The 13056-nt window shown below is 48.2% G+C and overlaps 1 protein-coding gene across 1 annotated transcript in view; it reads right to left on the reverse strand.

The window, feature by feature from the left end:
* LOC133342509 (tubulin alpha-4 chain-like) overlaps positions 1-11898 on the reverse strand; it is a 33397-nt gene extending 21499 nt beyond the window's left edge. Inside the window, exons 1-2 of the mRNA XM_061551662.1 lie at positions 11468-11898; positions 752-1050 (exon numbers count right to left, since the gene is read on the reverse strand). Of these exons, the coding sequence (XP_061407646.1) occupies positions 752-1050; positions 11468-11470 (302 nt within the window). The 5' untranslated portion in view covers positions 11471-11898. The remainder of the gene's footprint in view (positions 1-751; positions 1051-11467) is intronic.
* Between the last annotated feature and the right edge of the window lie 1158 nt (positions 11899-13056).

Here is a 13056-nt window from a genome sequence, read left to right on the forward strand (position 1 = left end):
TTGTTTAAATATTATAAAGTACGTTTTTGGGTGAAAATGGGTAACTTTTGATGCCATTGGAACGAATTAAGCCTTTAACGTGTATTTCCTATACTCGCTTCACGATCAAATCACTTAACGACCGGTTTCGTGGAACCAAATACCGTCGTTAAGAGGGGTTCGACTTTAGTTCAATAGTACACAGTACAGATCTTAGTTACAATCATGGCTTTATAGGTCGCGATACAAACAGCGCGCATCGGTACGCGCTTTTGCATTGGCGAGCGACTGGTGGACTGAGAAAGGTGGCGTTTTGTGGCGGCGTGTGGGCTGACACGATGCCTCTTGGTCGCCGCGGCTTGCAGAGATACGAAAGCTACCCAGGAGAGAGCACTTTTGAACAAAGCGTCGCCGTCACACGAACCCAATCGTGGTTCCCTCTTCGTGAAGTCGTCCGATCACCTCGAAGCAAGCCGCGTGATGCGGCGTGGCACAAGAACACAACGCGGAATAAAATCTACCGTCACCGAATGGATTTTTTTCTTTTAGCCGGCCTGTTCTCTTCTCGTTATGAGAGAAACAGGACGCACCATCTGCAATGGCCCTTCTTCACAGACCCACTTTTGAAACGATTGCCTCTCAAAAGATACATTTTTTCGCCATCGGCCCGTACCCAAAACGCACGCGCCCACGACGTTCGAACCTCCCGCCGCCGAGTTACCGCGGGTTGTGCGGACTGCGGTTTTGCATCGTCCGGGTTCAACTTACCGACCACGGTGGGCTCCAGGTCGACGAAGACGGCGCGGGGCACGTACTTGGCGGCGTCGGTCTCGCTGAAGAAGGTGCTGAACGCGTCCTTGCGGTCGCTGTGCGGCCTCGGCGCGCCGCCGCCGCCGCCGCTGCTGCCCCCGCTGCCGGCGGCGACGGTGGCGGCGGCGGCCAGGCGCTCTGCGACTGCTTGTCCTGCAGGGTGCCGTCCTGCATGATGCCGTGCTCCAGGCAGAAGAGCTCCCAGCACGCGTTGCCGATCTGCACGCCGGCCTGCCCGACGTGTACCGAGATGCACTCACGCTGCACACGCGCGCACACGCAGAATGTTGTTTAGTTTGTTTGTTCGATTGCTCGTGTGACACAGTTGTGTTGTTTTTGTTTTTTTCTCCTCGATTTTATTGATCTTGTTGTTACTCACTTCGGCGACCCAGTCACTCTTTTAACGAGACCTCCCCCCTCCCCCCAGTCTCTTAAGTGTTCACCAGGGTAAATAAAAAAACTCGTATGCACTGTATGTTTTGACTTCTTTCGCCCACGCGTATGTAGCCACCGTGCAAATCGGAGTGGCTGGGGTGGGAGACGACATGAACCAGACAACGACAGTCCGTGTTCTTACGCGCAGGTGCGAGGGACGCGCGTGTTTCGTGAGCCCGACTCCTGCTGCACGGGTGTAAACCAGGGAGTGGTGATATTTTATCAGATCATTCGCTGCCATACAAAATTATCAACTTAAAAATTAGCGTGTTATATTTTGGTCAAACATTTAATTAACTCACCCCCTAATGTGATGGCGGAACTGATTCTCTTTGGCTAGGTCGTGTGATGTTAGTTGGTATTGATGATGTTGCTACTCGCAACTGCTTTTCCAGGTTTGCTCCTAGATTTATGAATTTTGAGTTCCTGTCTGCGGTTGCCTTGGCAGGGCCCAGACCAAATAATTTCGCGGGCCTCGTACGGCCCGCGGGCCGGACGTTCCCCACCCCTGGTGTAAAGCCACGGTCGGCCAGGAGAGGTGGCTGGCTAGGCCAGCACCTGGCAGGCGAGCGAGCGTACCTGTCTGGCACGTACCGCTGCTCCACCCGAGCCAATAGAAACACACACCACATATACAATCTACATATGGTTTTATGATTGTATTTAAAAAGGACATATCTTGCCTTTCCCCCCAATTTGAGCAATAATTTTTTATTGTTTTAAGGCACCATTTAATAATTGCGCTCAGAGGGGCCATGTGTATGATGGGTGGTAAATAAGGAGAAGCAACTGGGGAGAGAATGATGAAAGAGAAAACATGTCGAACTGGAGAAAGAGGCCAGTTCTCCTTCCGATATTAGGAAGCCACTAGAGATATTCACTTTTCAATCTAGATTGAAAAATCATCTCTTCAGAACTGATTTTTGTGTGTGTTTAGTTTGTTGCCCATCCCCCAAACCTCCGATTAGCACGGTTGACTACTACGTACGGTGCGAAAGAAGATCAACATACATCCAACGTCTTCTTGGTTCTTTCGGTAAAGTCACGTAGAAGGGAAGTAATAAAATAATAAAATAAACATAATAAAACAATTCTCACGACGTTTCGGCCACAACGCAAGCAGCCGTCCTCAGTGAAAACCAGGTCCGTCGAGGCGACAGAGTCTGAATGAAACAGCACACGAGCTTGGAGCATATATATAAGCTGGGCGCATTGACAAAGGAATTTGCATATCAAAAGGAATTTAGCATATTTATGGGAAATGCAGGAATGTGATTAGTACTGCATATGCATGTGCATTATGCAGGATTAACAGCATCAAAGGGAGCTGCAGTTACTGCTGCTGCAGCAGTTGCTGCTGCTGCTGCAGTTTGCTGCTGCTGCTGCACTTGCTGCTGCTGCTGCACTTGCTGCTGCTGCCACTTGCTGCTGCTGCTGCAGTTGCTGCCTTATCCATTTTAATATAACACTATGTATTATTCTACCCACCCTAATGTGTATCATACTGCTATATGTTTACTGTACAATTACGACACCATACATTACTCTGCACACTGCACCATGCCAGTGAGTGGAACGTGGTCTGAAAGTCACCGTAAACGTGAACACAATCAGTTAAGATCCGAATGGTTTATTACGTCCTTCCAATGATTGCTAAGCCAGAATCCATCTTCTCGGTTTGAAATTGTCTCTGTGGTTGTATATGTGGATCGCCTCATGAACGAATCTCTCATGATAGCCAGATGGCTTGCAGAGAACTCTGTCTTGGAGAAGTCAATGTCATGTGAGCCCACTGAATTGTAACAGTGATCTGCCACGGCTGAGGTGTTTGTCCTACCGTGTTTCAGGTCTGCCTTATGTTCACGGATGCGGTCCGAGACATGTCGTTTTGGTTTCTCCAATGTAACTGCTACCACAGAGGAAACTTAGTTTGTAGACGCCAGGGTACTGTATGTCTGGAACCACATCTTTTACAGAAGGGACATCCAACGACTGCGAATTCCTAACCTCCAGGGGCAGGAATTGCAGAGCCACGGTGGCCATCACCCCAGGTTCGAGGCCTGGAGCGCGGGTACGTTGGGTAGGGCACGATCGGTCGATGGTCAGCGTTCTTTCATCCCGGTCATGATATCGGCGTCGTGTAATCATGACACGACAGCATCCATATGGAACTCAGAAATAATAAAACCTCTCTCAGAGCGGTGTGGACCCTCTCGTTGTTACACGGGAGAATCAAGTTTATCCCGCTCGCCACTTGGCACGGGAGGTTCACGGTTTGGCTCCAGCGGCCGCCCTGAATAATACTGCGCATGTATTAAATATCAAAACCATATACGCCGACTGTTTCCGTGGACGTTAAATATCTCGTGATGTCCTCACAAGATGTAGGCCAATGTGTGCCGACGTCATTGGCTAAAGTTAAAAAAACGCAGTTACCCGCATGTTACTCAATTGGAATTAGCATGGCATCTCCTCCCTACTGTGAGCACTTGTTGGCAGAATCATCCTGAGTGGAATAAGTAATACGAGATACCCTGGTACGCACCTAGTGACGCTGTATGGCTGAGTTACCAAATTGGAAGCTCTATCACCCTATCGGGTGCAGTACTTATTGCATTTAAACCACTATAAAGCTCCTGTATAGATACAGGGTGGCCCAAAAATTCAGGACACATAAGGTTAGTATATGTATTTTGACAACTCACATCGGGTTATTTCATTTACATTAATAAATGTTACAATTGACTTGGATTAACATTAATGCATGCATGGATTCTCTTTTGAATAAATTTAGGAAATATCTTTAAAATTACAGGTCTAATCAAGAATATAACCGATTATTGTTTGTCTCAATTTAAGCAGTTTCTTGGTCGAGTTTTATCAACGACGAATTTGTCTGAGAGCCTGGGCTACAGCACCTTGTTGTTCCTTCCCATGCACCTTCGATGAGCACGGTTGGCTACGTACGGTGCAAAAGAAGTTCCAGATACGTGCGAATCGGAGTTGCGGGGGGCAGGACAACAAACTAACCACAAGAAGCAGTTCTAAAGAAAAGAGTTTTCAAATATAGATTTGAAAAATCTAGAAGCAGTTCTAAAATATGAGTTTTCAAATCTAGATTTGATAAATCTAGATACACACGTACACACACTAAGACAGGCAATGCTATAGCTGCCACCCGCCGCTGCTGCCACCGTCGTTGCTGCCACCAATGTGGCAGGTGACGGGGTTGAGCGGTGCGAGCAGGTTGCGTGTGGCAAAGAGAGAGGGCCACGTGCGTCGCCAGAAGCCTATTTGTGTCCCACACGTCGCCGTGAACCCAGAAGCTTCAGCTACCCCCGCCTCTTCCCTTCAACGCAGAGTTGGATGAAGCTAGTGCGGGGCCTGTAGCATATGATAAAAGGGGCCATAAAAAAACACATATGTAATAAAAACATGACATTTTTACTTGCATCGTAAAGTTATCTATTTGTTTTGCATTTTCTATATAGCCAGATAATACGACAAATCGCTAACCTTAATCACCCAGTCGTTCATAAAAGTTCAAGGCAATATAGTACTATTGTAATAGAGCAAGTGCAGAATCACTGAACCAGGAACTGATAGCTTGAAAGCATTTAGCGTGGGGCCCTTTAAAGTACGGGGCCCGTAGCATATGTAGCTACTTTTGCTACGAGGATAATCCGGCACTGCTTCAACGAGAGAAGAACTTCACAACCCGGGGGGTCTTTTATACTGATTGTAGTGACATGGAATGGTCACTACGTAGCATAGCGCTGATTGCTGGCAGAGAAGGGGATCTGCAGTTGCAGCAGTCCTGTCTGTCAGCAAGTCACGTGATAAGGTCAGAGAGAGGGATGTAGGGGAAAGGTTACAGAGGGGGCACGTGAGGCGAGCCCGGGAAACCGCGAGTAGGTTCTAGAAGGGGGTGTGGCCGGGGCGGAGCGAGGCCACGCTAGGAGGATAAAAGGGGACCGCGAGCAAAGACTCGGGGCTGTCATTTGGAGTGGGATCCCGTCGTGCTGCTGGAGTCTTCGTCTACGTCTTCACCTTCTCAGCGTCATCAGTCAGGCAGTCTGCCAGCTGTCCTGACTAGGAGCTGTAGTTACCTCTTGTGAGCTGTGAAGGCTGTTAATAAATAGAGTGCCTCCTACTTCTAGTGTCACTGAGTCAGTCACTACTGCTTCGTTTGAGAAGACCGCTTATTCAACTTGCGGCTATCCGTCCATCCGCTGGCTGGATGAAGGCGAGCGGAACGCAGCGTTGCAGGCAGGTCATGGGGGAGGGGTTACCAACTCGCACTAACCAGCGTGGTGAAATATGGTAAAATTCCGCCACATCCTCTATGACCGACGGGGCATGGAGAGGCCTCATCCAGCAAGCAGTGGATTGAAAAAGCGATGGATAACACATTCCTGCGGAGGGAGCTGGTAGGAACGTTGGGTTGCTCGGTCAATGGCCAGGGTCAACGGTGGCGTGGTGTATTCTGCAAATATGCCCGACTGTGAGGGCGGGCACAAGCCGGTGTGAGTAGGTGAAACGTTGAGTTTTATAAGGGCACCACGGGGTGACCAGCCCCTCTCCACCCAGTCCCACCCCTCCTACCCCCCACCTAGCCCCACCCAGCCCCCCCCCCCTCCCCACCCTCCCCACCCAGCCCCCCCCCTCCCCACCCAGCCCCTCCCCACCCAGCCCCTCCCTTCACGACGGACACAATAATCCCCTGTGGGCTGGTGTAACCAGGAGGTTCCTACCAGTATAAATGTCGTGTTGTTTATCACGCCTTCATGTCACCCCCTGCAGCCACTAGAGGCGCTACTGTTCAACCTTTTAAGACATCGCGACACGTGAATCATCACTACAGTTGGGCTTCGATTATCCGCCACCATATTATTAGTTGGTTCCACCAAAGCTTCCTTTTTCCCGCACCCCTATTCCAAGTGTCCGTAAAATTTCTAACTTCGGATCGGTGGTGTAAATTGTGAATACAGATCCGCGCGTTCCTCGGATCGGCGGTGTAAATTGGCGGATAATACGATCTGCGTGATTGGTCACCCACAGTACGTGGATGAGAGGAGTTCCGTCAATCAATTGTGAAGTCAATATGGGAATAACAAATAATATGGGAATATGGGAATAATAATAATGACAATATGGGAATATCAAATAACAATAGGGAATAATATGGATTGATATATAACAATATGGAATAAATAGAGAATAAATAAATGGAATAATAAATAACAATATAGGAATAACAATATTGACTAATAAATAATAATAATATGGGAATAAAATATGGCATAATAAATATGTAATCATATGAAATAAATAACAATATGGGAATAACATTATGGAATAATAAATAACAAAGAGAATAACAAATTAACTGAATGTGTACGTCAATAAAGGGGGGGGCCTTAGGAGGAATTATAGTTAGCGACGTTTCGGGCAATGGCCCTTCTTCACACGACATAGAGTTCATAGAGGTCATTATGGGAATAGATGAGTTTGTTCAATTATGGCAGCATTATAAATGTAAGTTATTGGTTTTTTTTATGGATGTTCGTATGCAATACAATTTGAAGTGTGCCCAAAGGCAGCCTGAGGCGAGTTGTTACTGTCTGCTGAAGCTGAGTTTGTTTCCTGTTGAATACTTGACATTGATGTACATCTTCTTGGTTCTTTCGGTAAAGTCACGTCGAAGGGAAACAATAAAATAATAAAAATATAAACACAAGCAATCATCATCAGGTGTGAAAACCACACCTGATGATGATTGCTTGCGTTGCAATCGAAACGTCGTGAGAATTTTGTTTTATATTTTTTATTTTATCGTTTCCCTTCTACGTGACTTTACCGAAAGAACCAATAATATGAATCCCTGCAGTCACGAACGCTTTAAATCAAAATTGATGTACATATTATAGAGTACAACAAGTGTGCGACCTATTTGTGTCGTGCGTGAGTGTTACTCTCTAATATTCGTGTCTGAGTCCAGTTACCAAGCTCTCCTGCGTATATATGAAACGTTCTATGAATCGTCTGAATCGTAACTGGGCTGTAATCCGATGATGTACAGAAACGATGGATTGCTCAACCGATTATCAGTTTGATGGTTCGGCTAATCGGACAACAAGTGTCAACCATAATACAGTACAGGTATTTTGGGTAACGGGATCTCAGGGGCCGTCCATAAATGACGTCACGTACCTAGGGGGGGGGTCAGACATTTGTGACGATGGGGAGGGGGGGGTGAGAAATGTGACGTCACATCGAAATGCGCAACTTTAAATAAATATAGACAACACGTTCTACTTAATTAAATAGACTTTTAAATAAATGTTTTCTCCTACAACATCAGAGTGCAGCGCCACATTAAATACGCACTACAATGACAATAGTTTAAAGCGATTTGAAGCATGTTTTATTTTGGGGGGGGGGGGCAGAGCTTTGTGACGTCATATTTGAGGGGGGGGTCTGACTTTTTGTGACGCTGTGACGAATGGGGGGGGGGGGGGGGGGGTAAAAAAATCGTCCAAAATCGCGTGAAGTCATTTATAGACGGCCCCTAACCCATAAAAAACCTCTGACGGATATTGGTCGCGAAAGCCTACGTGTTAAACTAACAAGTCTCAAGTCTGTTCCCACGTGCGCCGCTGGACGGGAGGTGATGGGAGGGTGGAGCTTGGTGATGTCAAAGGCATGGACAGCTAAGCCACTCCGAGCGTGTCTTGTATGGGGCGGGTTCCCGCTTTCGCGAGGCAGGATGTGGTAATGGGGTTGCTCCCCGACCCTGACGCCTGCTGCTGTATATTTGGAGTTTGCATAAACTCTCTCTCCCCGTGGTCGCGTGGATTTTTGTCCGGGTCCTCCGTCTTTTTTGTCCCCCCTTCCACGTTTATAAACACGTGTTGAGATTATTTTGCAGCGATAAATGTCCACACGATTAGCCACTTTGTCGAACTATCATATTGTGGCCAGGTTGCTTCTGAAAACAAGCTACAATGTTTAATTCAGCAGGCCTTACCTGGTAATTTTTTTTGTTTAGTTAAGTTTCAAAGGGGTCGAGTAATCTACCACAGAACACAAAAGCTGATTATTGTTTTATTAGATTCATTGACTGAAAATGGACGAATCGTCCCAGCTCTCGTTTGAAGTATCCCCGAGGTTATAAATGATGTATTGCCTATACCACGCGTACTTCTTCATAATGAAGCCGAATGAAATATTAAAGGGGGGTGCAAATGGAGGTTGTGCACAAGTACACATACAATACAAAAACCACACAGGTCTATGAAGTATTTATATGTTTTATAAAGACAAAATAATGCCACAAATGTTTACGTGGGATGGAGGAGGTGGGGCAGCGGATTAGCGTACTACGCCATGAACCTGGCGACCCGATTCTAGATTTGAAGTGTTCGTGACTGCAAGGATTCACTCTTTTTTTTTCGGTAAAGTCACGGCTAATATCAGTGGCGAGTGATGTGTGAACCGGTCCCATGTTCCGCCTTCGCCAACCCGCACTGACCAAAGTGGCGAAGTATGGTCAAACAACAACACCCATATCTGATATGGCGTGGGGAGGCCTCATCTATGATTGACAAAGGGCTGAAATTATTATTTGTATGCTGATACAGTATATGACAAAGTTTTGAATAAGTTAACCCCGGAGGAGTTAAATATACAACCTAATCTTCTTGGTTCTTTCGGTAAAGTCACGTAGAAGGGAAATAATAAAATAATAAAAATAAAACATAATAAAATAATTCTCACTGTGAGAAAAACAATTCTCACTGTGAGAATTATTTTATTATATTTTATTTGTATTATTTTATTATTTCCCTTCTACGTGACTTTACCGAAAGATCTTCTTGGTTTTTTCGGTAAAGTCACGTAGAAGGGAAGTAATAAAATAATAAAAATAAAACATAATTATGAAAAATAAAACATAATTATGAAAGAACCAAGAAGGTTAATCCCTGCAGTCACGAAAGCTTTAAATCGAAATATACAACCTAAGTTATAGTAATGAAATACATTTCTTTTGTAATCCATACTCAACGATTTTTTGGTGTTATTATTATTCAATGTTACAAGCTAAAGGGCGATTGAAAAAGGAAACCCAACTCGATCTTCAAGGACACACTTCAGAACGTCGGGGAAACTCCAACGAACGCAACGCACGGGGAGCGCTCGCAGGGGGCTGACGGGACACCAGCTACGCCTCAACGTCGCCAAACAGAGGGCAGACGCGACTCATCAAACATCCACTGAAGGTGGGGCCGTGTTGGGACCGGTTATATAAGCAACATGTTTTAATCGGCTGCTTGGGAGTCACCTTCATCCGGCGGTGGTCTGACCATGGCTGATTGATGATGATGATTGTGGTGGTGACGAAAAACAAGTGGGTGTGACCGCTTTTATACAATTAAATAATAATAATTTAAATGTATAAAGCGGCCTTAAACAACATCGCCTTGGACGGTGAACTGAACATAGGGCAAGATCAAAACAAAAGACTTGCTATCTGTTACTGCAAAATGTATGAATAATTGGGGAGGGATTATATTTAAAAAGGAAATCGAGCTCAAAATCACCCAGGTCACAGTGCATGGCGCTAACCGTTGCACCACCACTCCACCAAAGAACGCGTTCAAAAAACAGCCTTCAGAAACAAACCGGAATGTCCCCTCTTTGAACGAGCAAGCGTACACAGCTCCTGTCGTGGATTTCACGGGGGGGGGGGGGGCACCGCGTGTCCGCGAGAAATGTCTTCTCAAGCTTGCGCGACGCGCTACTGCGGGGACAGCTTCACAAGTTTTGCACGCGAAGGGGCCGTCGGCGGCGGCGCGCGCCGAGGTGACACGCCCGATGACACGGGGCCACAAACCTGAAAAACCACTCTTCGGAACGAACGTCCCATCTTCACCCAAGCCAAACATTCGCAGGAAACGGCCACATGATTTAACAGCGTGTCTAAAGCAGTGGTTCCTTACCATGGGGGGTGCGGGACATGGGCAGATTTTTTTTTTCGAAGGTAAATCATCGCAAACACAAATTAGGCACGGGCACGTGAAGTACAACTTTGTTTCATCAAACCTACGGATGTATTAAAATTATACATTTTCTAACGATCGAGGGGTGCAAGGTAGTAAGGGTTAAGAACCACTGCTCCAAACGAATCATCTTACGGTAACTTGCTAAATTCGGGCCACAAATTGGTACGCCCGCTGCCAGGCAGCCAGTCACCTATATATACGCACGAGGGGGGCATGCGTGTGGGGCTTGGGGGGGGGGGCCCAAGGACGCGTGGTCCGCGCACCCCCACGTATGCCGTCCTGATAAGGGCGTGCTCGCCCAGCCAAATATAGATCGGGTCCCGGGGGTGGTGATGGGGGGCGGGGGATCGGTCAACTTGCACGTGAAGTCTAGAGCAGGCACGGCAACACTGCTGCCCCGGTGGCTAGGGAAGGGTTAAAACTTCAGCGGTGACGAAGCAGTTTGCAATTAAAGCCACGGGGGTGGGAGGGCGAGAGAGAGAGAAAAATTGGAACGTCCACTCCCATCGGTCACCGAGCCACCAGCCGAAAAGTTGCCACCAACTTGGGCCCCTTTGCCGCCCGAGTGTTGAATGTGCGCAGTGTTACGACATAACGCGCGCTTGCGATGTCGCGTGATAGTTTACGGAGCTAGTAATAACGCACGAGGCTTGCCAGATGCTGGGAATAAAAAATGCGTTACAGATGATCATTTACAAACGTTCTTTTGCTCCGCAGGTTCAGTCTGTTAATGTGTACGTGGCAAGTTTGTAGGGGGGAAAAACATCGACCACGGGACACTCGTTTAACAAAATAGTGCACGAACATATTACAACACCGTAACATTGGCCATGATCAATCCACTGCTGGATGAAGACTGCCCTAAGCCGTCGCCATCTCTCAATCCAAGTTGAAAAGTCAGCGATTTCTTGACGAAATGAGCATTGCGGCAGTGCTAATTTCCCATTTATAGCCCGGAGCCAGTGGTGGAAATTCCACATTCATCTGGCGGGGGGGGGGGGGGTGAATCTCCTCCATTGGACAACGCCACGTTGTAATAATCCACCCGGCACCTGCACACGGAGCCGACTTGCAACGCACGCGGGGTGTCGAGAAAAGCTCACGCACGTCCACCGTCTCAGCTCGTCGAGAGCAGCAGAAAGACCCACGGGGTGACGGGCGGTGCGGGCACAACTCACCATGGTGGCTGTCACGCAGGGAGAGAGAGGCGGCAGTAAACTTGGGAGTGGCTGTTGTCACCGGTTGACTGTGTGCGCGTGCGTGCGCGTGCGTGCGTGTATTTCGCCGAGTAGCAGAGGACGCGCGACGGGTCCCGTCAGCACTCAGGCACTAACGTGAGCTCTGCGGACGGCTCGGGTGCCTATATAGCCGGAGGAGGTGGTGGTGTTGGGGGCTGCACCAACTGGGGTCCTGGCACCAGCCAGCGAGACCTCCTCCTCCTCTCTCTCTCACCCTGACCAAAGCTCCTCCCTGCCGAACGCACACGTAATCTGCACCGATGTTCCAACACGCACGCACCCATGCACACGAGGCAAAGATCCCCCGTATAGCGTACACAGGATGCTGGGACAAGTGCTGTTAGCCCGCACCTTATGAGGAGTGGTAGCATAGCGGGGAGTGGCACCGTACTATGAACCCAGTGGTGCGAGTTCGATTGCTGGCAAAGGCAAACATCTGTGGTGATGATCTGAACAGGTCCTGGGACTCCCCCCACCCCCAGAGGTCGACTCGGCCTTGAATAAGTATGTACCTTACGTGGGTGTGTTAACATCAGCACGAGGCTAGCCAAAAAAAATAAACTTTTGTTTACCAGGTAAAGCCCACTGAGATATGTAGCTCTTTTCAGAGGTGATCTGGTCACACATGATAGCTCATCGAAGTGGCTTATCACGTGGGATTCCAAAGCAGCCACATAAGAGGCAAAGGTGGTTGAGAGTGGTTCTGGCCACAACACGCACTCGTGAACCTAGTTGCTCACTGACAGCACTTGTTCCCAACAGTCTACGTAGGCTACACGGGGGATGTTTGTCTTTGTAGGGAACACAAACACACACGCCCACTACACCAGGTACTGTCTCTCGCGACGACACTGTTCCTCTGAAACCCACAACGATTGATCTTTTTGAAGCGGCAGCTGCAGCGCGCGGAATGCAGTCCCACCGGGCGCTTGCCTGGGCCAGGCTGCAGTCGACAAATTGACAAAGTGCCTGCGCCTAAGCACCCAGAGCCACGCGTAGACAAAGATCCGCCTCCCGTGTAGCCTTCAACGGACTGCTGGGGCGAGTGCTGTTGTTGGTGCGAGCACCTGTCCTATTAAGGCAGAAATTGGCACGTGAGGATGCGGTGTAGCCGGTACCACGCCTCACCGCCTTTGTCTCGCCGGTGATGATGTATACACACAGCAACAGGTAGGTATTTAACTTCCCAGTCACCTTTGGAGAGGTTCAGAACAGGTTTGGATATCACTCGTTGCCGATGCTATCCGAGGTTGGGAATCGAACTTGTGTCACCAGTTTCTGAGGACAAAGCGCAAAGCACCGCACTGCTACTAAACAACAGCAGCCGCCGTTCGCGTCTAAGTGATGGTGACGTCACCACAGCGCTTGTGCCTGGCTCGGTGCACTTTTACACCGTACAAAGCATAACCAGCTTCGCCGGGAGGTCACGGGACAGGCCCTCGTGTTATGCGCCGACAGGCCGAGACGAACTGGCGGTTTCACACCACTCCTGTTCCCAACTAGTGTCAATGTTACACAAAATAACCACA

Source organism: Lethenteron reissneri, chromosome 15, assembly GCF_015708825.2.
Source record: "Lethenteron reissneri isolate LAM-NWPU_2019-01 chromosome 15, ASM1570882v1, whole genome shotgun sequence".
Lineage (NCBI taxonomy): Eukaryota > Metazoa > Chordata > Hyperoartia > Petromyzontiformes > Petromyzontidae > Lethenteron > Lethenteron reissneri.